The following is a 27,191-nucleotide window of genomic DNA, read 5'->3' on the forward strand; positions in this document are numbered from 1 at the left end:
TTTTTTTTAGTGGTACTGGGGTTCCTGGAAGCCCTTCTACCTCCGGGCTACACTCCCAGACCTATTTTATACTTTTTTTATTTTTGGAATCAGGGTCTGTTAAGCCAGCGCGGCTGGCTTGGAACCTGAGCGATCCTCCTGTCTCCGCCTCCTAAGCCCGGGGATTACAAGTGTGCGCCACCACGCCCAGCCAATTTAACCATTTTAAATGTACAAATTGGGCCTGTTTGTGCATACCTGTAATCCCAGTATTTGCCAGGCTGAGACAGGAGGATCCCAGGTTTGAGCAAAGAATCAGCAGCCAGCAAGACTTTCAGGTACCTAGTGAGACACTGTTTAAAGGAAAAAAATTTAAAAACAAACTAGGGGTATAGTTGAAAGTAGAATACCTCTGGGTTTAATGCCAAGTACTGAAAAATAAATAAATAAAACAAAAGCCAAATATACATTACAAGAGTTAGAGGAGTAAAGGGATTGCTTTTCATTTGTAATAAAACTTTCATGGTTAACTTTCCTAATGAAAGAATCTTTAAGACTGAGGAGGAATTTCCAGAGTCATAGAAGATATATATATATATTTTTAATTTGGTGTCTAAATTAAGTAAATGACACAATTTATAAATTATGTGTAAAGCTAAATTACAAATTATATTTATATGTCACATGTTAAAACTATTATGATCTTGGGAAGATAACTCTGTGGTCAATTTTCTATTTAAAAAGTAACATAGAAAGCCAGGCTTTGTAAAGCACACCTGTAATCCCAGTATTTGGTAGCTGAGTCAGGAGGATCAGAGGTTCTAGGACAACCTCAGTAACTTTGTAAGACCCTCAGCAACTCAATGAGATTCTGTTTCAAAATAAAAAATAATACAGGGCTGGGCATGTAACTCAGTGGTAGAATACCCCTGGGTTCAACCCACAGTAACACACACATACACACACACACACACCAAAAAAAAAAACCTTTGTCCTTGAAATTGTAATATGAAGTTTAAGAAATTAGTCATTTGCCGGGTGTGGTGGCACACGCTTGTAATCCCCGTGGCTTGGGAGGCTGAGACAGGAGGATCACGCAGGTTCAAAGCCAGCTTTTTTTTATATATTTTATTTGTTTCCAATATAAAAATATAGGTCTGGGAGTATAGCCCGGAGGTAGAAAGCCCCTGGGTTCCATCCCCAGTACCACCAAAAAAGAAAAGAAAAAGAAAAAGAAATTACTCATTTTATGAGTTGACTGAATTATCAGACCTTGATTTATCTTGATTTTAGACATTTGACAAACTCTCATATGATGTTTTTATGAATTTGATGAAAAATATAAATGTGGACTTGATCACAGTAGATGTAGAATGGTGATAGAAATGGATAGATGAAGAATGGGCATGAGAGGAACACACCTAGATACTATTTCAGTAGTCCAAACAAAAACCAAGAATAGCTCACATTAGAAAGGTGCTGGAAGAAATAAATTTGAGAGATATTACATTCCAATAAACCAACCCATCAAACCCTGACACTGTAAGTACAAAATGCATTTAATCCTGTTAAACATCACCTGTTGAATATCATAGATCAGCAACACAGTACACCGTAGAGTGTAGGTTGTTCACACTAATGTTCACATGGCTAAGTAAGAGCTAGCTGCAGCTTTATGTCACTGCCTGCCATCCCAAAATAGTATTGTATCCCACATAACTACACAAAGAAAAGACCTGAACTCAAAGTACAGTTTCTACTGAATGCATATTGCTTTTTACCATTGTAAAGCTGAAAACTCATAGGCCAAATCATCCTAAATTAGGAACGGTCAATCTAGACTTAAAAATAGACTTAAATAGCCCTGTTTTCAGTATTGCTCCACCCTGATGTCCTGTGACTTTCTTCACTGGGATCTGGCATTGTCTCCAAGGCTTTTAGATCATACAGTTGCCTCCTGGTGGGGAGGGGATGTAGTCTGAGGCTTTCAATTCTGCCGTCTTGCTCTGTGCTCAAGCTTTCACTTTTTAATATGCTTCTTACTATTTAACTATTTTATACCAATCTCATTTTATTTTAAAAATATGAATTATTATCTGCATTCAATTTTTAAGATATTGAAGGCAGAATTATTTTCAAAAAAGGAAAACATAAAGATCAATTCACATATATTATATAATACACCCACTACTATGACCTTTCCCAAAATCTTACCACCTTAGCATAAGAAATTAGAATACAAAATTAACAATACAAACTATAATGAAACAAATATTTAAAATACCCCTTATTGATGTTGTTATGAAGAATTTGTGGAACAAATTGATTTTCTTTCTTTTTTCTTTTGCACTTAGGCATTAGGATTTTTGTCTTCTTATGGAATAGGAATGGAATATGATCAAGCCAAGGTAAAAATTCTATTTTTTTTTTTCTGGAACAAAATTCATTTCTCTAAAAGAGACACTGAAGAGAATCTATCCTCTAAGTTGAGGGGGCACACTCTACTGCAGTTAGAAGCACCAGCTCAACAGAAAAACAGCATTTTTCTACCAAAGGTCTCTCAAACATAGTTCAGGTTCTCTATTGAAGGTAGGTAATGTATACATTTTAGGGATTTTAGTGATTAAATATATACAATACTGTTCTTACAGACTCCACAGCATGGTGACTCCTCAATAAACAACAGCCATCTTAACAAAACAGAGTAAAATTTGGAATTCATTTTTTTTTTGTAGTGGTGCACATTTAACCCAAGGGTATTCTACCTCCACGATACACACCCCTAGCCCTATTTTTTATTCTTTATTTCACAACAGGGTTTTACTAAGTTGCAGAGGGTCTCACTAAGTAGCTGAAACTGGCTGAGAATGTGTGATCCTCCTGTCTCAGCCTTCCAAGTACTGGGATTACAAGCATGTGCCACCATATGCAGCAAATTTATTTTGATGTAGCTCAAGGTTTATTGTTGGGGTGGGAGAAAAAAATTATTAGTTTGAGCTTCAATTTTTAAAAACTCATATTATCTTGATTTTTTTTAAATCTTAGGCACTAATATATTATACCTTTGGAAGTGCTGGAGGAAGCATGATGTCCCAGATGATTTTGGTTTGTAAATAAAATATTCTTGGGCCAAAGTAGGTATAACATAAATACATCATTATCTGAATATTAAAAATGTACATTATTGTGTTTTAGGGGTACAGATATTTGTCAGGAATAAATGTTCTACAGAATTGTGAAATTGCCCTAAATCACTACAAGAAAGTGGCAGATTATAGTAAGTAGCCTTTATAAATTATTTTAAGATAAACAGACTTTAGGCTGAGCATAGCTCAGGAGTAGAGTGCCTGCTTTGATTGCACAAAAACCTGGGTTCAGGTCCCAGCACCACAAAAAAGCAAATAGAATTGTCAAGCAATATAAAAAGTTAATCAATGCTACTGATGCAAATATATAAAAATATTAAATCTATCCTTTAAATATCTTCTATAATACAACTCTTAATACCATGCAGTTTATTTCCTTACTGGTTATTTTTTAAAGTCTCATCTGATTATATTCATCTTTTATTAATTTTTTATTATTTATACCAAGACATTTCTGTTTTACTTTTCTTACAATATTTATTTCTATGTGTGTGTTGATGTGGGTGTAGTACTGGAGATTGAACACAGGGGAATTTTACCTCTCAGCTATGGCTCCAGCTATTTTTAAATAGTTTTACATGAAACAGGGTCTTGCTAGTTTTTTAAAGTCTCCCTAAGTTGTTGAGGCTGGTCTCAAACCGGTGAGCCTCCTGTTTCAGCCTCTCAAGTACTGGGATTACAAATATACACCACCATGCCCAGCTAATGTTCATTTATGAAACTGAGAATTTTAATGTAGAATTAAAAAGATAAGCAGTTTCCCTAAATATAACATTTTAAATATGGGATGAGGTGTTAAAAGTTCTTAATGAAATGAATGTAAGGCACATCCACTGGAGATACCTATCACTGCATTTGAGAACAGTTCAAGCAATCATCATTCCATTGCCCTATCCTTTGTCTACAAAAACAGATAGAGCCCCTACCTAACAATGTTCCTAGAATCACTTTCAAAGTTGTCTATAATATTTCATCTTGCAATATCACTGAAACAGATTACATAATAGAGTTTTAAATAAAAGTTTTATAAAAATTGAATTATGTAAAATCCACTTGATCAAGTTTTATAACTAGAATAACATCTAATCATATACTTTTAGCACAACTGGGAGCTGAGAAAAGAAAGAGGAAAAAACTGCTTTTGAATTAAAATGCTATATGTAACAAAATTATTTTATATATTTAATAAAACTGCATAAATATCCAAGCATATTTATCTCCACCTTTATTTTTAGACTATTCATAAGAAACAATTAGGAAGCAGTTTTTATTCTTATATATTGCTTTCATTTCCACAAAATGTAGTAGAGGGGCTCAGTTGTCTGTTTCTGAAAATCTCTTGAACTTCTTGGCCAACATCTTCAGGAAAGTCTGATATATGTTGATAATATTTACATGAGTTGCAATGAAAAACTGGGCTTCTTGAATTTTTCTCAGAACCAAATTAACAGAAAATGCAAATTTCTATTTCCTCTGGATCTTCCCTTCCTGTCAGTAGATCAAACTTTTGCATAATTTAAGCAGTATAAGCCTAACAGTGTTTCCTCTAAGCTGACTATTATCTCTTGAAGCATGTTTTCTAGCTGTTCTTTGGCTTGTTTCTAATTCACAGTTGCTGACAAATTGGAAAAAAATGAAGGTATTCCAGTGGAAAAAGTGAGACTAACTGAGAGACCTGAAAATCTGAGTTCTAACAGTGAGATTTTGGATTGGGACATATACCAGTACTATAAATTTTTGGCAGAAAGAGGAGATGTTCAGATACAAGTAATGTATATAGATGAGATTGAATTCTTAGAACATGCAAATTTCAAGGTGTTACGGTTTGGGAGAATATGGTTTGGGGAAACTGTTCCCCTGGGACCCCTGCTAGGGTCCCGGACACACTTTTCTCCAACCCATAACAAACCCCAAATGACCAAAAACAGAAAAACTGCGGGTTCTTGTCCTAAGCTAAGAATACATATGCATAGCTTGAACAGTTGCTGAAGATTTAAAGAAGTTTATTAAAAAGATAGAAATTCAGAAAATAGAAATACAGAAAATAGTTACAGCCCCATACCAAAATGGCATGAGGGGGGAGGGTGGCCCAGGCCAATTCACCACTCCCAAGATACAGCACGTGGACCAGAATTTTTATACCCATGACCTCCATCTTGTTTACATAATTTTGAAGTGGTGAACGTCCCTGTAAGGGCCCTCCCCTTACCCTGTAAGGTACCTCCCCCAGCAAGGTGTGGCAAAGTGTCTCCTTTCATAAAGGTCAACCCCTCCTACCATCTTAGCTGGATTATCATGTAGATCTGTCTTTAGATAGAGAAAGGCCTAGTTCTCCTCTCCTAAGATCTGTCTTTAGATAGAGAAAGGCCTAGTTCTCCTTTTCTATTGACTTGTTAATTACTTTTAGCTATGTTAATTTACATTGGAATAGTTGCCTGCTTTCAGGCAGAAACCAAGTCCTTGCACAGATTTTCCCCTCACCCAATTTTTGAAATATATTAATAATCATAGCTTTCTCAAATCTTCCTAGGCCATTCCCAATACTGGTATACAAGGGACTTGATTTTCTCTGAGTGCTAGAGGGTTAATGGTTCCTTGTTTTGAATGGGAACAAGAATTGACAACTCCCCATTGCTCTACTCCAGTTTTGTCCTGTCACTTGTTCTTCCTTTGGCCTATTGGAAAACCAGTTGCCATAGTAAGAGCATATTTTTTTTTTAATTTATTCCTGAAAAAAAAAACAATAAAAAATATGGTGGCACATGCTTGTAATCCTAGAGAGCCAGGCCTGGTGGCACACACTTGTAATCCCACTACTTGGGAGGCCAAGACAGGAGGATCAAAGGTTCACAGCCAGCCTCAGCTACTTAGGCTCTCACAACTTAGTGAGACCCTGTTTCAAAATAAAGAATAAAAGCTGGGCATGGTGGCACACACTTGTAATTCCAGCATTTGGGAGGCTGAGATAGCAGGATCGCTGTTTGAGGACAGCCTCAGTTACTTAGGCCCTTTGGAACTCAGTGAGACTCTCACTGAGTTCCTGTTTCAAAATAAAGAATAAAAAATAGGGCTGGGGGTATAGCTTAGAGGTAGAATGCTGCTGGGTTTCATCCCCAGTACCAAAAAAAAAAAAAAAAGAAAGAAAGAAATTACAACAAAACAACAAAATAAAGAATAAAAATAGGGCTGGAAGTGTAGCTTGGAGGTAGAATGCCCCTGGGTTCAATCCCCAATACCACAAACAAACAAATGAACAAAACCCTAGATTTAAATTATAGGTGGGGGGAGCATGATCCAGTGTTGATTTTAGTACATATGACCTACAAGAATCCAGAGGTTTCTGTCTTAGGAAGTGGGACAGCATTAGTGTGATCTTATAAGCCAAGAAGTAAGGCACCTAGGTCATGTGCCTGGTGTTGCTGAACACTAGCTGGTTGACTTTCTGCCACTGAGTAAGCCATATGACCAATAGCCACCGATTACTCAATAAAAGATACAGCCTGGAATGTTTCCCTGCTTCTATAAAAACTTGCCAATTGCATCAAACTGAGTAAGAATGCTACAATAAAATCATCAGGTAAATGCTTTCTTTTTTATTTAAGTTAAGATATTGCTAACATCATTTTCAAACTCATTATTCCTAGGTATCTCTTGGACAATTACATCTAATTGGGAGAAAAGGTCTAGATCAGGATTACTACGTAAGTCAATCTCAAAAGTCAGACTTGGTGGGGAAGATAGTGGTGAAGGAGACAGTGAAAAGAGGAGAGAGGCAAGAGAGTTGTAGGGAAAGCCAACCACGGCTTGCTTGCTTCCTTAGTGGGTTCTGCTATTTATTCATTCATTCATTCATTCATTCATTCATTCATTTAGTACTGGGGACTGAACTCAGGGGCACTCAACCTCTGAGCTACACCCCCTATCCTATGTATGTATTTATGTATGTATGTATGCATGTGTTTATTTACTTACTTACTTACTTACTTACTTACTTACTTACTTACTTACATTTTGGTGCTGGAGGCTGAACCCAGGGCATTTTACCTCTGAGCTATAACCCCAGTCCTATTTTATTTTTTATTTTGAAATAGGGTCTTGTGAAAGTTGCTGAGGCTGTCCTTAACCTTCAGTCCTCCGTCTCAGCCTCTCAAGTACTGGTGATTACATGCATGTGCCACCATGCCTAAAATAAATACAACTTTTTTTATTTTTATTTTTATTTTATTTTGGTGGTACTAAGGGTGGAACCCAGAGCCTTTCTACCTCTGGGTTATACTCCCAGACCTATTTTATATTTTATTTGGAAACAGGGCCTCACTAAGTTGCTGAGAGCCTCACTAAGTAGCTAAGGCTGTCTTCCAACCTGTGCAATCCTTCTGTCTCAGCCTCCCAAGCACGGGGATTACAAGTGTGCGCCACCATGCCTGGCTATAATTCTTTTTTCAATGCTATTGATCAAACCTGAGGGCTTATATATTCTAGGTAAGTACTCTACCCCTGAGCTACTTCCTAACCCTGCTTTCTAGCTTCTAAGGAAGAACTAAGTTCATTCACCAGGGGATGCATTTTCCTATTTGCCTTCAAGTACAAGGGGGTAAGACTTCTGAGGGGCATTTGGTGCATGGAGGTACCCAAGCTCCAAGAAACTAGCTTCCCCCCCACCCCACCCCCCCCCACACACACTGCTGGCCTATAATTATGGGAGTAGTGTACCCAACCTGCACGTCTTGAATATTTCTCTTCCTCAAAAGCCAGTTGCATAAAGTCTACTAGGAGATTTCTTCTGAAGAGTCTGAGGACCATTTGGGTTGATCAGAGGACAGACAACCCTAAATATAATTTGAAATATCTCAAACATCTTCAAAAATGTGCAAAATTCCTTTTTTAAATTTTGTGAACAGCTTGCATTTTCTTCTTTTATTTTATTTATTTAATATTATGGCAATTTATCAAAAATTAACAAAGATAATCTCACATAACAGATTCATTTGTCTGATGTCAAACTTTTGATCACTTAGAGATAACATTTCAATATTTCTTTCTTGTTTTCTTTCTTACCAGAGGATATTTTTTTTTCATTTTTTAAGGTGAAACTATCATACGTTTAATTTTTTCAGAAAAAAAAATCTATCCTAACATAAAATATAAACTCTAAATACCCAAATCAATCTCAAAATAGAACACAGCTAGAAGATATACATTTTCTGATTTCAAATCTTATAAAGCTACAATAATCGAAACAGTGTAGTACTGCTATAAAGGCAGATATATAAATCAGTGGAGTAAAATAAAAACCCTAGAAATAAATTCTTCCATATATGGTCAAGTTATTTTTGACAAAGTTTCCAAGAACATTTGGTGAAGGAAATAATAATCTTTTCACTAAATATTGTTGAAAAATAATAATAACATGAAAAAGAATAAAATTGGACCCTTACCTAACACCATATACAAATATTAACTCAAAATAGATAAAAAAGCTAAATGTAAATCTTAAAACTATAAACTTTTAGAAGAAAACCTGGGTCATAAAACTTCACAACACTGAAATTGGCAGTGATTTCTTGGATATGATTTCAAAGGCACAGGCAACAAAAGAATAAACAAACTTCATAAAAAATAGAAGAATATAGTACATCCAAAGACAATGTAAACAGTTTTAAAAGTTACTGAAAGAATATTATAAAATATTTCCAAATGCTATATCTGAAGGTATATTAAAATTCCAGATAGAAATCCTAAAAATTAGCAATAATAAGAGCAATCAAAACAATTTAGAAATAGGTAAAAGACTAAAATAGATAATGAATCTCCAAAGATTTTTATATGACCAATAAACACATGAATATCACTCATCATAATCATAATATAACTGATCATTAAGGAAATACAAATAAAAACTATAGTGAAATACTACTTCACATTTGTTAAGATGGCTACTTAACATGAATTACCTTGCTCCAGCCTTTTACCTTGAGTTTGTTATTATCTTTATTTGTAAATTGTGTTTCTTATAAGCAGCAGATGGATGGATTCTGGTTTTTAATCCATTTTGCCACTTTATGTCTTTTTACTGGGGAATTGAGGCCATTTATATACAGTGTGATTATTGAGAAATAATTTTTAATTACTAACATGTTAAGCTTTTATTTCTGTTTGAGGTATTGTTTATTCTTCTTTGCTTAGTTGTCTGCTGGATGGAAAATCTTGTTTCTCTTGTTCTGGTGTGTATTACCTATTTCTTCTTTGTAGCTAATCTCTTTGAGTATTTTCTCTAGTGCTAGTTTTGAAGACATAAATTCCTTCAGTTTCTGTTTGTCATGGAAGCTTCTTATTTCATCTAATTTGATAGATAGTTTTGCTGGGTAGGACATTTTTGGCTGGAAGTTGTTTTCTTTCAGAGTTTGGAATATGTTACTCCATGCCCTTCTGGCTTTCATGACTTTATTTTGGAAGTCTGAAGTCATTCTAATTTGTTTGCCTCTAAATGTCACTTGGCCTTTTGTTTTTGTTGCCTTTAAGATTCTCTCCTTGGCTTCTGCATTGGTCATTTTGACAATTATGTGGTGTGGGGAACCTCTTCTCTGATCCTTTCTAAAGGGAGTTCTATAAGTTTTCTGGACCTGTGTATCGACCTCTTGCTCTATGTTTGGAAATTTTTCTGCTATTATTTCTTTGAAGAGATTATTGATTCCTTTGGTTTCACCTTCTTTTCCCTCCTCTATTCCAATCATTCTTAGGTTAGCTCTCTTAAAATGGGCCAATATTTCTTCAATGTCAGATTCCTGCTGTCTGATTTTTTTTTCAAAGTTATAAATTATGTGTTCGTTTTTGGAGTGATCATCTTCTAGAAGCGAGATTCTATTCTCCACATGGTCTAATCGATTGTTTATCATTTGAATTGATGCCTTTACTTCAATGATTGCATCCTTTATTTCTTTTAGACTCTCAAAATTCTTTTTGAAGGTCCTGTATTATTTCTACAGTTGTATTCCTGATTTGATCTTCTGGAGATCTCTGAATATCTGTGTTATCAGGTTCTGATATTATGGGGTTGTGGACCTTCATTGCTCCATTGTTGTTCCTCCTTCCCGTGATTTCAGAAGTTTGTGCCTTCTCTGGGTCTTACCTGGGTCACCACAACTTCACTTAGGGTGGTCTGGATCTCCAGTTTCTGGTAATCTCAGCTGCCACTACTCCTTTACTGGGTTGTATCACAAAGTCTCAGACCCAGGGAATTAATCGAGGCTGCACAAGACTGTGGGGTTGCCAGGCTGGGCATTTTCCCACAGGGAGCTGTGAAGAGAGTGTGGTATCTCTGCCACCACTACTCCTTCACTGGGTTGGACTGCAAAATCTCAGACCCAGGGGGATTATCAAAGCTGCGCAAGTCCCTGGGGGTGCAGTGCTGGGATTTCTCCTTTAGGGGCCACAATTTCACTTACGGTTATTGTGTGCGCTGATCTGGAGCTTTCAGGGGCATGGTGAACTTGCTGATACTGTTGGCAATATGGCAATGCTGCTATGCCCTCCGGCATGAGGCTGGCATATTTCTTTTCTGGTTTTGAGCTCTGTTCTGAGTCCCTGGAAGGCATGATGAGCTTGGCCACTGGGAGTTTTAGACATTCTTTGCACTGAAAGAACTGCTGAATTACACCCAAATGATCTGCAGCTGCTCACTTCAGCTCCTTGTTTACTTCTCTCTGGAGCCTGTTGCTGTGAGGCAAGATGGTGCCGGCATGGCTCCACCACTGCAAGTGGGCTGCTTTGTGTTCTAGTCTCTGGTTGTTCTAGTCTTTTTCTCTGTCCCTTGTGTTTACATTTTTTATTTCTTTGCTGATAGTGTTTTCTGGCTATGAAAAGTGCTGATTTTGTGGGAATAGAGACAGAGTGTTAGCAGGACTTGTAAACGCTGCTTTTCTCAGTCACCATCTTCCCGGAAGTCTGCAAAATTCCTTTTAATCATTTTGGTTAACCTTGCCTTAATCCAGTTAGGTTAGATGATTAATTAACTATTCAGATTTGTAGTGGAGGAAAAAAGCAAATAAACTTGACCTACACAGGATCTTCCTCCTTAAGATACCAGAGTCAAGAGTCACAGCACAGGTTCTTCTTTAGATTCTTATTATAGTTTCAAGGCCATAATCACCAAAGACCTAGGAAAATCAATGAGGTTCTCTCTAAAAGATGATTTTGCAGCTCTTGTCATTTCACTTTAGCTATACATTCCTTATTCCAAAAAACATAAACGATATTTCAACATAATCCCAATGGCTGAGTGATGAAAATTATTACTTAATAAGGCTGTTACATAAAAAGAAACTTATTATTTATTCACATTTTACTTTATATTATTATTTTATGAATGTCTTTGATGATATATTTTGTATTTTACATAAGGTATAATAAATATAAGGTAAATGTCAAAATTAATTTCACAAAATGTGATAAAGTAGGTAGCAATTTAAATAATCATATGCATGCCCAAGACCATTCAATTGAAGATTTTCAAAGTTTTAAAATCATAATCATAAGCAAGAATTTTGCTCCTTTGAGGGCAAGTTCTGAATTCATAATATTACTCCAATGTAAAATTTCAACCTGCAGTGAGTTTCTCATGTTAACCATGGGTTGCATACCTGGGAAGAATTCCTCATTTTCCATGAACATGAACCTTTATTGGATGTCAGGTCACCTAAACTTTGGCTGTAAGAATGATACATTAGTTTTGGTATGGTATAATAAACCCCAGAATGGGATGGCCCTCCACTCAGCCCCAGCCACCATGAACACCAGATGGGAGCTAGAGCCACCTCAGGTGATAGTGAGTTCAAGTCCAGGGCTCTCAGAAAAAGATTCCAAGGTTGTAGTGGCTGTATCCAAGCTGCTAGGCAATACCAGAAATAGCAGGCTCATTCACATAAATATTTTTATATGTGCCTTACAAAAGAGGACCTGAGACCATAGAGACAAATTATTTCAAGACTCACATTTGGGAATTAAGGTTGTTTAAGAAGCAGACTTTGAACTCAGCCTTTAGCATTCAAAATGTGAGCTCTTCTCATTAAACTTTATTTTCTTCTTACCTGGCTATATATATATATATATATATATATATATATATATATATATATGAATATATATAGGATATATAATGATATATATATGGACATATCCTCTAAAATCTATTTCTCTGCTTATAAAAAAAAGAATGATGTTACCTCTCAGGTTCCTTCATCCCTGACTTTCCAATAGTGGGTTGGGCCTCCTGCTTCCCATTAAGACATCACAAGAAAGCAAGTAAAATTCCAGAAACATCCTAGTGGTTCAGATATACTCTTTAGAAAGTTTAGGCTGGTTCCCTCAACCGAATGAATCTGAATTTGATGGAAGGCTCAATCCAGTCAAAATCTCAAAACAAAACTGAGTGAGCCATGGTGACACATGGACTTCTCTACTCAGTCAGTAGAATGGCAGAATACTGAGATTATTTTTTAATTTGTGAAAGCTTAGTTGCATCAGGACTAATTTGGAGGGGCGGGGTAGAGTGAAGATAATAGCATCAGTCTGATTTCTGAAAGGCTATTACTATAGTTCTGGCTTCTTTTCCTTCAAGTCTCATCTCCTCAAATAGGATTTTCTTGATTGATTCTATTTTATATCATTTATCACACATATTTTCCTAATAATACAATATAACTCCCTGAATTGTATTGATCTTTATTATTTTCTGTATCCCCAAAATGGAATATATGTTCTTGTCTGTCTTACTAGTATGTATCCTGCACAAGAATAGTGCCTGGTACACATGAGGTACTTATATCCAAAATATATATTATTCTGAACATTATATGTTGCTTCTGAACCCCCCCCCCCAAAAAAAAAAAACAAGTTGAGCCAGTATGCTGTCTTGGTCCACCAAAGAAATTGTCAGTATAAGGCTCATTTTAAATGTGATGCCCCAGTTTACTGCCCAGCCAATTACATATCAAAATTACTACTTCTTTTTTTTCAGGTCTGGGGATGGAACCAAGGGCATTCGACCTTCGAGCTACACCCTCTGCCTATTTTTATTCTTTATTTTGAAACAGGGTCTCACTAAATTGTAGAGGGACTCACTAAGTAGCTGAGGTTGTCTATGAACTGTGATCCTCTGGTCTCAGCCTCCCAAATGCTGGGATTACAAACCTGTGTCACCATGCCTGGCTAGATTACTACTTTGCCTTTTTGTCTTATAATTTCTCTCACAAGTTGTCATCATAGACAACATTTTACCCTCATTTGACCAAATTTTAATTATTGAAAGAATTGTATATGTAAGTCTTGATTACATTATCTTGATTTTTTTCTACCTGTCATTTGCATTTCTAAATATATTCAGGTTCAGAATGAACTAAATTAGGAATTAAGATTAAAGTCCACATCGCTTATCTTAGAGATTGATAAACATCCATTAATTCATTACTGAAATATTTTCTGAGTGCTTAACATATGGCAGTCACTATGCTAATGTACAGAGGATCCAACATTAGGGAAAAGAAAATAAGCAGACAAATCAGTGGATGAACATCATGATAGGAACATGAGAAAACAGAGGAGGAGAATCTGAGTGAAAAGCAAAATCTGGATATAATGTAAATTTAAACACCTGGGGACATATTCAGGTCTCACGTATAAAGCTATCCATATATATATTTTAGTATTAATGTCCTTTTTTTCTTGTGGTACTGGGGATTGAATGCAGGGGCATTCTACCTCTAAGCTATACCCCATCCCTTTTTTTTTTTTTTTTTTTGCAGTACTGGGGATACGTCTCACTGGCATTCTGCCTCTGAGCTACACCCCCAGCCCTATTTTTTATTTTTTATTTTGAAACATGGTCTCACTGAGTTGCAAAGGGCCTCACTAAGTAGCTGAGGCTGTTTGTGAACCGCAATCCTCCTGTCTCAGCCTCCAAAATGCTGGGATTACAAGCATGCCCACCACACCTGACTAATGTCCTCTTATTTGACAAATCATATATTGCTATAGCTTTATCCAATTGACATTTAGATTATTCTAGACCTTTTTTTCTTCAAGAGTCCCTAACCCTTGTGAATTTTCAATAGCTCCTATTTTCTGCCAAATCAAATAAAAATCCTTAGCCTGGTATTCAAGCCTCAGGCCCCTCTGATTTTTGCAATTTTTGGCTTTTGGTTATTCTATTTTAGCCATCCTGGAGAAATTACTATTCCCTAAACACAGCTAGGACATTCCCATCTCCATTCCCTTGTTCATGATATTCTCTTAGCCAGTGATGACCTCTGTACTTGGTGACTGAATTAAACTTTTATGAGGCCTCTGTTATTTTAGTCTTCCTGTTTATACCTTGGAGACAGTTTCAAATAAATGGAAATTGTACTCGGGCGGCCTTTGGACCTCTAAGGGTAGCTGCGTGACTCTGAGTGTCATAATATAGGATCAGATATTACTAATATTCTCCTTATGGTGATATTATAGAGATTAGGAAATAAAAGGCTTGTAAACACTTATTAGAAAAGTGGGTGTGATTTCTCTTATTCTGTTGCTCTATACCCTTCCAATTCATTTTTGGCATTCCTTTTATCCCATCTACTATTCACAATCATTACTATTAATGTAGATCCTTTTCTTCTTCACACCATTGTTAGGAAGCAAACATAGGCCCTATATTGTTCTCTGAATCACCAATAATACCTAACATATGATCATGCACATAGTAAATTTCAGTCAAGTTTTTGAAAGGGTAAATGGAGATGGGTGGGTGGATGGATGCATGAGCAATGAGGTATTGTATATGTGTTCTCAAGGCAGACCAACATCAGTAATAAAGATAGTCTCTTAAATAAGTTGGCAATATGTCTAGGGCAAATTTTCATATAAAAGGACAGTCCACATTTCTTTCTTAAATATTTTATTCTCTTGGGGAAGGAGCAGATCCTTGTAATATCAATCCAGTCAAGGACTGATGTAAAGAACAGAAGAATTGTGTCCTAATAAGATATTTTGAAGAGTGTCTTCATGTCTCATTCCTGGAGCTGATCTCTTCAGTTCCTCTATGTGGTTTCTGAAGGGATTCCCTAGAAAGTCAGGATGAGGCCTGAGGAATGTGGTATCAAGGGAAAAGGTCAACCCTTCTGTGTTCTGGCTGTGTTTCATTTAATGTTATGACCTAGACAAAAAAAACAAACAAAAAAAACAAACAAACAAACAAAAAAAAAACCCAGAGGCTGTGCCCACCTCCTCCAATTTTATTTAGAAGAAATGACCTTGAAGCTCGCCTCTGCAGAAAGACCTGGTCTCAGCAGGCAGTCAGCTGTGTCTGATCTTACTCTGCCTTATTAACATTAGAATTCTGACAACTGCAATACAAACTGTCATATAAAATAAGTACATAGTGCTAACATAGAAGCCTACTTTTTAAAAATAACAAACTATTTAGCTCTACAACCGGGATTCATCTCTCTCGACAGAGCCATATGCTTATCATGCCTTTCCAAATGCGAGAAACAAGTCTTCATATTCTAAAATTACGTATGTGTGTGATATAGCCCACTCAGGTTTGTGTTTGAAATAGAACTTGGAATGGTGCCTCAAATGAGGGAGGAATTTCATAGACATTTTTAAATGGATGTTGAATGAATAAAGTTTGGTTCAGAAGGCTATTTTGCAGGATCTCTTTGTGACTGGAAATAACAGTGTTCTTTTTCTCTCCAGAAAGCATTATACTACTTCTTAAAGGCAGCAAAATCTGGGAGTGCGAATGCCATGGCATTTATAGGAAAGGTACATGCTTCAAGTTGATCGATATCTTTCATTTCTTAAAAACCTAAGTTTTTGGGTATGGTAATGCATGCCTTTTCCCCAGCTGTTCACAAAGCTGAAACAGGAGATTAGAAAGATCAAGGCCAGCCTGGGCAACTTAGTGAGACTTGGTCTCAAAATAACATTTTTAAAAGGCCTGGAGGTGTATCATGGTGGTAAAACACTTGCCTAGCATGTGGTTGCGCCTGGGTTCAATTCCCAGTATTGCAAAAAAGACAGGGACAAAGCAAATCCTAGGAATGGGTTCAGTGGTAGAGTGCATTCACAAGTAAATGGAGATGGGTGGGTGGTTTCCTAGCACTGAAACAATCAACCCCCCCCCCTAAAAACCAAGTGGTACCAGCCACTAGAACTTAGTGTAGGCTCAGTGAACTCAGTGTAAGGGATAGAGCTGCAGGTCTCTTGCATGGAGGCTGCTGAGGGGCGTTCAGCTGCAATCTGAGGTGGTATTCTTGAGGTCACAGGTTAAGAATAGCCTTGAAAAATGTACCTGGCCCAGGGTTCCTCTGCTGAGTGTAGTTATGAGCCCATGATTCCCACCTCAGTTCAGTGAGGTGCCTGCCTCTTCCATTCATCCCTGGAATGGGAACTAGTTCTGTGGTAACCAAAGTTTGTCCTTACGCCACCTTCGATGGGAAGTCCTATGGCTGCTGAGCCATCTCGTTTCTCTAGTCTCCTTCAGAGACTAACTCCTTTCCAGTGCCGCCCTGAGCTCCCATGGCCTAATTGCATTAGTAACCATGGGGATGGGTACCCTTCTGGAAGTGCTACATACAGTTTTTTAGATGCCAGAAATATAAGAAAACCCAAATAGAGTCTATTTCTTTGCCTTCAGGCAAGGTTAGTCCAGAATATATGGAGTAGATTATATTTTGAGATTTTGTTGTTTTATTAATTGAATTAAAAATCAAATAACTTAAAATTAACTATTTTAAATAATGTACAACTCAGCCAGGTGTGGTGGCGCATGCCTGTAATCCCAGTACTTGGGAGGCTGAGACAAGAGGATCCTGGGTTCAAGGACAGCCTCTGCAACTTAGCAACACTCTCAGCAACCTAGCAAGATCCTTTTTCCAAACAAACAAAAAGGGCTCAAGGGTGTGTAGCTCAGAGGTTGAATCCTCCTGGGTTCAATCCTTAGTAACATACACACACATACATACCCACACACAAATAAATTAGTAAATGCACAATACAATTCAGTGATACTTACTATATTCACAATGTTGTAGAACCAACATTTTAAAATATTTGCATTATCCTCAAATTCTTTTGATTATTTTACATCCTCTTTTAATTTTTTCCTAGATGTATTTAGAGGGCAATGCTGCTGCACCACAAAATAATGCTACTGCCTTCAAGTACTTTTCCATGGCAGCCAATAAGGTAGGTCCTAAACCAACTGCTGTAAATACATAAAAATAAATGGCTTATATTATATGCAGACAGATGCTTGCTGGAGTTGACCTTAATGTCCCAAGCCCAAATAATGGGCCTGGAAGTAGTTTTGTGTTCTGAAGAAACACAACACCTTTGATAATAAAATATGGGGTTGGGTGAGGAGCTATGACTTTTCTCTTAGAAAATGAAAGAAGTTGATGACTTGCTTGCAGGGGCAAACAGAAAGCCAGAGAAAAGTTCAGCATAAACCCAGTACTTGGAGAGAGGAGAATCTTAGATTCAAGCCAGCCTCAGCAATTTAGTGAAACAGCAGTGTAGGAAAACTTTGTTTCAAAGTAAAAAAAAAAAAAGGGGGGGGGGAGCTCTGAGTGTAACTCAGAGGTAGAATGTCCTGGGTTCAATTACCAGTACCAAAAATAGATTTGCTGGATGTTATTATTGTCATAATGTAGGATGTTAACATATATATCATATATATGCCTCGCATTATAAAATACTTAAAGCAGCGCCTGGCACATAGTGCTGTGTATGAACTAACACATTTGCAGTTCGGAAGCAGCTATACTGCATATCAAAGCATATCTAAGGCACCGGATTGAAATGATGAGGGAATATAGAAATATAGAGGTTGGCATGGTGGTGCATGAGTGTAATTCCAGAACTTGAGAGGCTGAGACAGGAGGGTCGCAGGTTCCCAGCCTGCCTCAGTAACCTTCTAAGGCTCTCTTCAATTTAGTAAGACCCTGTTTAAAAATAAAAAATAGCATAAAAATAGGGATGAGGGTATAGCTTGGAGGTAGAATGCCTCTGGTTCAATTCTCAGTACCATACCAAAAAAAAAAAAAAAAAAAAGAAAAAAGAAAAGAAGAAAAGAAAAGAAAGAAAAAGAAAAATGGTATAACAGTTCTGTTTCTGTATTCCAGGTTCTGGATCCATGGAATAAAAAAAAAATTCTTAATTGCATCTGTACTAATCCTCTATAGACATTTTCAACATTTGCTTAATAATACAGTATAACAGCTATTTACATAGCATTTGTGTTATATTTAGTGTTATAAGTAATTCAGAGATGATTTTAAGTATACAGGAGGATGTGTGTAGGTTATATACAAAGGCTATGTCATTTTATATAAGGAATTTTAACATCTGCAGATTTTGGTATCTGTAGGAGTCCTAGAATTGAACTCCCTCAGAGGGAGGGAGGGAGGGAGGGAGGGAGGGAGGGAGGGAGGGAGAGAGAGAGAGAGAGAGAGAGAGAGAGAGAGAGAGAGAGAATGATGTTGATCTACTTTCTGCTGTAGAAGTATCTCACTAGGCCCAGTGAGGCTGGTATTGTCTGATGAAACTTAGAAAACCATTCTGAATATCTTTAATGCATAAAGAATGTTCTCATACTAATACCCATTGACCTGATTTTGGCAAATAGCTTTGATAAACTTCCACACAGTAGGAAGCATTTTGTTGTCTTAGAATTTCATAGTGCAATTCTGGTGATAAAGATGTCTCCAAATTGAGGAGTATTTTCAACTGTTCTTGGTTTTTAAAAGCCTACATGCTGCTTAGGAGCCTATTTATAAAGGACTAGCACCTCTAGCTGTTGCTCTTGTGGTGTAAATTACTGGGAAGGCGAGTACTCTGCTCCTCTCCCTTGTAATTTATATAAAATTGTTGCTCAGCAAGACAGTCATTGAGTACCATTAGATTAGGAAGACAAGAAAGAGCCAACTGAAAAGAAGGTAACCGGGGAAAGTATTGTATAATCTGGAAAATAGTGCTAATTTTTCAGCCCAAAGAAATAATGTCAGATGTGTAAATTAATTCAACTCTCTAACTTATCAGGGCATTGTAACTAGCAGTGACTCAGGCTATTCCATGTTCTAAACCTGAGCTTCCTTTTCTTATTAAAGATATCTCAATTTGTATTTAAAGTAATTATTCTTGAATGTCATTAGGTCAACACAGCCACATACTAATCGGTAATTGCCTGGATAATGTTAATTTTCTCATGCATATTTCTCTCTTGCTACATTTAAAAAATACTGTCTTAGTTTTGTTTTAAAGTTATACCAGGAGACTGAGGGAAGATAGTGACCGAGAGTAACAGCACATACAAGTCCTGCTGACACTCAGTCTTCATTGCCTCAGAAACAGCGCTCTAAGCCAGGCATGGTGGTACACACTTGTAATCCCTGTGCTTGGGAGGTGGAGACAGGAGAATCGCGCAGGTTCGAAGCCAGTGAGGCTGGCTTAAGAGACCCTGTTTCCAAAAAAAAAAAAAATACAAAATAGGTCTGGGAGTGTAGCGCGGAGGTAGAAGAGCTTCCAGGAACCACCAAAAACAAACAAACAAACAAACAAACAAACAAACAAACAACAGCGCTCTACAAAGTCAGATAATACTATCGATAGAGGAATAAAAACGATAAATTCAAGGGACAGAGAAAAAGACTAGAAGACTGATGGGGGGGGGGCGTCTGCCTTGTGGTGGCAGGCATCACTTACTGCAGTCCTCCCTTATAGCACCACACTCCAGAAATGAAAAGGAAAACAAGGATTTGAAGTGAGCAGATCCATGGGTTGTAAGTCATCAGACATTCCCATGCAAAGACCTGATATAGCTTCCAGGAGCTAACTTGGAAGGATCCAGAGTGGAACTCAACATCAGAATAGAAACTCACCAGTCTCGCTGGCATGCCGCAGCAGCGCCATCTTGCTAGTGGCAGCCGAGCTCACCATGCCCCCCAGAGTTCCAGACCAGCTCACACCAAAATCATAAGTGAAACTGCATCCAACAGGAGAACTTCCAGCACTGTGCCCCTATAGACTCACGCAGCCATGATAAATGCCCTGGGTCTGAGATCTTATGATTCAACCCAGTGAAGGAGGAGTGGTGGCAGAGATTACCACACCCTCCAGAGACCCAGAGCTGCACTCAAAAACACTTAAAGTGAGGTTCTGGTCCCCATGGGAAAATTCCCAGCCGGGCACCCTTAGGGATGCACACAGCCCTGATAAACACCTCAGGTCGAAGACTTTTTGATACAGCCCAAAGAAAGCAGGAGAGGGGACTGCTGTTGGACATAACAGAATCTCAGACAGACTTAGGCTTTGATCAGCAGAAAATGTGGGGGGAAAGTCTGGCTTAATACTAGACCCAATTAATAGAAGCTTCAGGATCACCACAGACCTCGCAATTGTGGTGAACAATGAGAAGTCAGGCCAGATCAGCCCTATCTGTGAAGAACAGACTTCTGCATTGAGTTTGGTCTCAGAGGCATACATCACCGATGGTGGCAGGGAAAGACTGACTCCAAACTCGTGGAAAGTGTGCGCTTAATACTTAACCCAGCCCCAATGGTATCAATTATCTGCATAGACTGAGAAAATCTAAGAAAACCAAACCCACATCAGGAAGGGTGCTGGTGATTCTCAGTATCTGCACAGAGAGAAACTGCAGCATACCTATCTGCTGAATAGTCATTTATTTGTAGAGTTGCATTAATTTGTTGTTGAGGTTGTTTTGGATTTTTGTTTTTTTGTGTGTGTGAATTTGTATGCCTTGTTGGTATTTTCATTTGTTTGTTTCTTTTGTTTTGTTTTTAACATTTTCCCAAACCCTCTCCCAAGCTTTGTCCTCTATACATACCAACTCTCCTCTCACTATTCCTTTCCTATCTTTTTTCTCCTTTTTATCTCTCCTTTGTCTTGTATAAAATCCTCTTTATGTCATTATACCAGAAACTCTACATTGGTTACTAGAACACTTCTTCATTCTTACTATCTCTAATCTCTAGTATATACTACTTTACCAAACACATACTCTCATTCTAGTTGACCCTTTCTGAGATTTTACCCTATTCTTCCATTTACTCCTGCACTTCATTCTTTTCTCAACGTTCACTGTTGAATACAACACAAACTGGCCCTGGATATACCAGCTGACACCTAGACACTGAGAGAAATCTTTCAAAAGCAACAGAGGCAAACTTCTGAAATCATGAAAAATAGGAACAAGGGAGGAATGAGCTTCCAAAACTCCACAATTACAGATCCTGATAACACAGAATTGCAGAGATCTCCAGAAGGTCAAATCAGGAATGTAATGCAGAAATAATACAGAAATTCCAAAAAGAATCTAGAGAGAGTCTGAAATAAATAAATAATTCATTGAAGTAAAGGAATGTATTCAAACTATAAACAATTGCTTAGACCACATGGAGAGTAGAATCTCGTTCCTAGAGGATGATCACTCCAAAAATGAACGCATAGTTTATAATTTAGAAAAAAAATCTGACAGCAGAAATTTGACATTGAAGAAATATGGGCCCATTTTAAGAGAGCTAACCTAAGAATAATTGGGATAGAGGAGGGAAAAGAAGGTGAAACCAAAGGGATCAATAATCTCTTCAAGAAAGTAATACCAGAAAATTTCCAAACATAGAGCAAGAGGTCGATACACAGGTCCAGAAAACTTGTAGAACTCCCTTTAGACAGGATCAGAGAAGAGGTTCCCCATGCCACATAATTGTCAAAATGACCAATGTAGAAGCCAAGCAGAGAATCTTAAAGGCAACAAAAACAAAATGCCAAGTGACATTCAGAGATAAACCATTAGAATCCCTTCAGACTTCCCAAACCAAGTCATGAAAGCCAGAAGGGCATGGAGTAACATATTCCAAACTGTGAAAGAAAACAACTTCTAGCCCCAAATTTCCTACCCAGCAAAACTATCTATCAAATTAGATGGGGGAATAAGAAGCTTCCATGACAAACAGAAACTGAAGGAATTTATGTCTTCAAAACCAGCACTAGAGAAAATACTCAGAGATTAATTACAAAGAAGAAACAAGTAATAAAAGCCAGAACCAGAGAATAATTTCCATCCAGCAGACAACTAAGAAGAGAAAAACAAACAGTATTTCAAACAGAAGTAAAATCTTAACATGTTAGGAATTAAAAAGCATCTCTCAATAATCACACTAAATTAAATGGCCTCAACTCCCTAATAAAAAGACATAAAGTCACAAAATGCATTATAAACCAGAACCTATCTATATGCTGCTAGCAACACACCTTACAAGTAAAGATAGCAACAAATTTAAGGTAAAGGGTTGGAGCAAGATAATCCATGCCGATGGAACTCAAAGAAAAGCAGGAGTTGTAACTAAGATATCAGATAAGTTAGACTTCAAGCCTAAGCTTATTAGAAGAGATAAAGAAGGTCATTTTTTACTGGTAAAACAAACAATACAGCCTGAGGAAATAACAATAATCAACATTTATGCCCCAAATTTAGTTGTAGCTACTTTTATAAAACAAACTCTTTGTGATATTAAGTCACATATAAATACCAATACAGTAATACTGGGAGACTTCAACACACCTCTCACAACATTAGATAGATCTTCTAGACAAAAGATCAGTACAGATACATCAGACCTAAAGAACACCATAAATTAAATGGACCTGTTAGGCACATATAGAATATTTCATCCAAATTCAGCAGAGTTCACATTTTTCTAAGCTGCTCACAGAATCTTTTCCAAAACAGATTACATTTTGGGCCATGAAATGAGCACTGGCAAATTCAAAAAGTGTTACATACATTCTGGAAAGATAGCTACTGAGAAAAGCAGTGTTTACGAGTCCCACTAACAATTGATCTCTATTACCACAAAATCTGCATTTTCATAGCCAGAAAACACCATCAGCAGAGAAATAAAAACTGTAAATACAAGGGACAGAGAAAAAGAAGACTGGAAGAATAACCAGAGACCAGAAAAGAAACCAGCCTGCATTGTGGTGGTAGAGCCATGCCGGTGCCATCTTGCCTCGCAGCACAAGGCTCCAGAGAAGAAAGGGACTCAGAACGGAGCTCAAAACCAGAAAAAAAATATGCCAGTCTCACAGCCGAGGACACAGCAGCAGCGCCATATTGCCAGCATCAGCGACGACTTCACTGTGCCTGAAACAGCTTCAGATCAACGCAGTCAAAATCCCACCAGGCTCCAGAGAAGAGAGGTAAACAAGTAGCTGAAGTGAGCAGCTATGGATAAATCCAATGTAATTCAGCAGTTTTATCAGCAAAACTTATTAGAAGAGACAAAGAAGGTCATATTTTACTGGTAAAAGAAATAATCTAGCAAGAGGAAATAACAATAATCAACATCTATGCCCCAAACATAGGTGCAGCTACTTTCGTAAATCAAATTCTTTGTGACATGAAGTCACACATTAATCCCAATACAATAATACTGGGAGACTTCAACATACCTCTCACAACATTAGACTGATTGATCTTCCAGACAAAAGGTCAGTAAAGATGCATAAGAACTAAAGAACACCATTAATCAAATTGACCTGTTGGACACATATAGAATATTTCAACCAAATACAGCGGAGTTTCTATTTTTCTCACCTGCTCATGAAACTTTCTCCAAAATAGGTCACATCCTGGACACAAAATGAGCACTAGCAAATTCAAAAAATGTTTCATACTTCCCTGTGTCATTTCAGACTATACTGGAATGAAACTAGAAATCAACTATAAGAAGACCCAGAGAAACAACATAAACATGTGGAGACTGAACACCACACTTCTGAATGAGGAATGAGTCATAGAAGATGTAAGAGGTGAAATCAAGAAATTTCTAGAAACAAATAAAAATAAAGATATAACATATCAAAACCTCTGGGACATTTTGAAGGCAGTATTAAGATGAAAATTTATAGCACTGAGTGCTCACATAAGAAAAACAGAAAAATTTCAAATAAATAACCTAACAACATGTCTCAAAGCCCTTGAAAAGCAGGAACAATAAAACCCCAAAGCCATTAGAAGACAGGAAATTATTAAAATTAGAGCAGAAATTAATGAAATAGAGAATTAAAAAAAAACAATACAGAAAATCAACAAAACCAAAAGCTGTTTTCTTGAAAAAATTAACAAGATAGATAAACCACTAGCCAGCCTAACTAAAAAGAAGAGAGAATCAAGACAAATTATGAAGACAGATGAAAAAGGAGACATTACTACTGACAGTGTAGAAATAGAGAGGATTATCAGAAACCATTTTGAAAAACTATACTCCAACAAAATGGTAAATCTGGAGGAAACTGACAAATTCCTAGATAAATACAACCTTCTTAAACTGAGTCAAGTTGATATAGAACACTTAAACCAACCAATAACAGTCAAAGCGATTGAAACAGCAATAAAGAGCTTACCATCAAAGAAAAGCCCAGGACCAAATGGTATTCCAAGTGAATTCTATAAAACCTTTATAGAAGAGCTAACCTCAAGACTCCTCAAACTATTTCATGAAATAGAAAAAAGTGGGACTCTCCCACATACAATCTATGGAGCCACCAACACACTAATACCCAAACCAAATAAAGACTGTTCAAGGAAGGAAAACTATAGGCCTATATCTCTGATGAGCTTGGATGCAAAACTATTAAACAAAATACTAGCAACATGCATTCAAAACCACATAAAGAAAATCATACATTATGTCCAGGTAGGGTTCGTCCCAGGGATGCAAGGCTGGTTCAACATACGAAAATCAATCCATGTAATTCATCATAAAAACAGAATCAAAGACAAAAATCACATGATCATTTCAATGGATGCTCAAAAAGCATTTGATAAAATCCAACATCCATTTATGATAAAAACACTGCAGAGAATTAGAATAGAAGGAACATATCTCAACATCATAAAGGCAATCTAAAATAAGCCTACCACCAACATCATATTAAATGGAGAAAAACTTCAAAAATTCCCCCTAAAGACAGGAAGGAGACAAGGATATCCATTATCACCACTTCTCTTCAATAGAGTACTAGAGAATCTAGCCAGAGCAATAAGGCAAGAAAAGGAAATCAAAAGGGTACAAATAGGAAAAGAAGAACTCAAACTTTCACTATTTGCAGATGACATGATACTATATTTAGGAAACCCAACTAACTCAACCAAAAGGCTTATAAAACTAATCAATAAATTCAGCAGCAAAGTGTCTGAATACAAAATCAATCTCAAAAAATCAGAAGCTTCCTGTACACCAGCCATAAATCCACTGAAAAAGAAATTCAGAAAACACTTCCACTCAAGATCACCCACAAAAAAACAAAATACTTAGGAATAAACTTAACCAAGGAGATAAAAGATCTCTACAAAGAAAATTATAAAACATTGAAAAAAGAAATTGAAGACGATCTTAGAAGATGGGTATCTACCCATGCTCATGGATTAACAGAATAAATATCTTTAAAATGACCATCCTTCCAAAAGTGATCTATGGATTCAACATAATGCCCATTAAACTACCAAGATCATTCCTCACACACATAGAAAAATGAGTCCTTAAATTTATTTGGAATAACAAAAAGGCCCAGAATAGCCAAAATAGTTCTCAGCAACCAAAACCATGCAGGAGGAATCACAATACCTGACTTTAAACTATACTACAAAGCCAATGTAATAAAGACAGCATGGTACTGGCACAAAAACAGATACATAGACCAATGGAGCAGAATAGAAGACCCCAAAACAAGTCCACACATTTCAGCCAATTGATTTTTGACAAACGGGCCAAAAATATACACTGGGAAAAAAAAATAGCCTGTTCAACAAATGGTGTTGGCAAAACTGTTTAATCATAGGCAGAAAATTGGAAATTAATCCCACTTTTTCACCCTTCACAAGAGCCAATTCAAGATGGATCAAAGACTTGGAAACCAAACCAGAGACCTTGAAGCTTCTTGAAGAGGGCATAGGTCCAATACATAGGCACAGAAAAAAACTTTCTCAACAAGACCCCAAAGGCACAACAAATTAAAAGGCAAATTAATACGTGGGATTGCATGAAACTGAATAGCTTCTGTTCAGCAAAGTAAACTGTCAAGAACCCCAACAGAGAGCCAACAGAATGGAAGAAGATTTTTGCCACCTACACCTCCAATAGAGGACTAATATCTAGATTATACAGAGAACTCAAACAACTCAACACTAAAAAGACAAATAATTCAATCAAAAAATGGGCAAGCAAACTAAATAGACACTTAATGAAAGAAGAAATTCAAATGGCCAATAAATGCATGAAGAAATGCTCAACATCATTGGCAATCAGAGAGATGCAAATCAAAACTACCCTGAGATTTTGCCTAACTCCAACTAGAATGGCAATCATTCAAAACAAACAACAAATTCTGGTGAGGATGTGGAGAAGTGGGAACTCTAAAACATTGTTAATGGGATTGCAAATTAGTGCAACCACTTTGGAAAACAGTATGGAGAATCCTCAGAAGAATGGGAACAAATCTACCATTTGATCCAGCAATATCACTTCTAGATATCTACCCAAAAGAAAGTAACCAAACTACTGCATGTGTATAAATGTTCATAGCTGCACAATTCACCATAGCCAAACTATGGAACCAATGAAGATGTCCATCAACAGATGAATGGATTACAAAACTATGGGATATGTACACAATGGAATTTTACTCAGCCATAAAAAACCTCAATTACATCATTTTTGGGGAAATGGATGGAACTGGAGGACATTATTCTAAGTGAGATTAGTCAGTCACAAAAAATAAGAAATCAGATGCTTTCCCTAATATGTGAAAGCTAAGTAGAAATGGGGGTCATAGGAGGAACTCTAGGTGAAAAAGGAGATCCTATAGAGGAGCAAACAAGACAACCTAAATGAGGGGATGGGGAGGAGGAAGAAGGAATCTCTCTTCTTAAGCACATGATGTACTTAAACATATCAATGTCAACCACTAAGCCAAGCATGGGAAGGAGGGATGGGGAAG

General features: G+C 37.0%; 1 protein-coding gene across 2 annotated transcripts in view; it reads left to right on the top strand.

The window, feature by feature from the left end:
- The window catches only part of SEL1L2 (SEL1L2 adaptor subunit of SYVN1 ubiquitin ligase), a gene marked incomplete at both ends in the record, with an annotated part of 138,672 nt that overhangs the window by 78,773 nt on the left and 32,708 nt on the right, over positions 1 to 27,191 (top strand). For both annotated transcript variants that reach the window (XM_080716068.1, XM_080716069.1), the window contains 7 exons: positions 2,334 to 2,387; positions 3,025 to 3,084; positions 3,175 to 3,256; positions 4,738 to 4,892; positions 6,770 to 6,826; positions 15,861 to 15,929; positions 17,277 to 17,354. In XM_080716068.1, coding sequence (XP_080572194.1) covers positions 2,334 to 2,387; positions 3,025 to 3,084; positions 3,175 to 3,256; positions 4,738 to 4,892; positions 6,770 to 6,826; positions 15,861 to 15,929; positions 17,277 to 17,354 — 555 coding nt within the window. The remainder of the gene's footprint in view (positions 1 to 2,333; positions 2,388 to 3,024; positions 3,085 to 3,174; positions 3,257 to 4,737; positions 4,893 to 6,769; positions 6,827 to 15,860; positions 15,930 to 17,276; positions 17,355 to 27,191) is intronic.

This window comes from Muscardinus avellanarius (genome assembly GCF_963383645.1).
Source record: "Muscardinus avellanarius genome assembly, chromosome: 19".
In the NCBI taxonomy this organism is placed as follows: Eukaryota; Metazoa; Chordata; class Mammalia; order Rodentia; family Gliridae; genus Muscardinus; species Muscardinus avellanarius.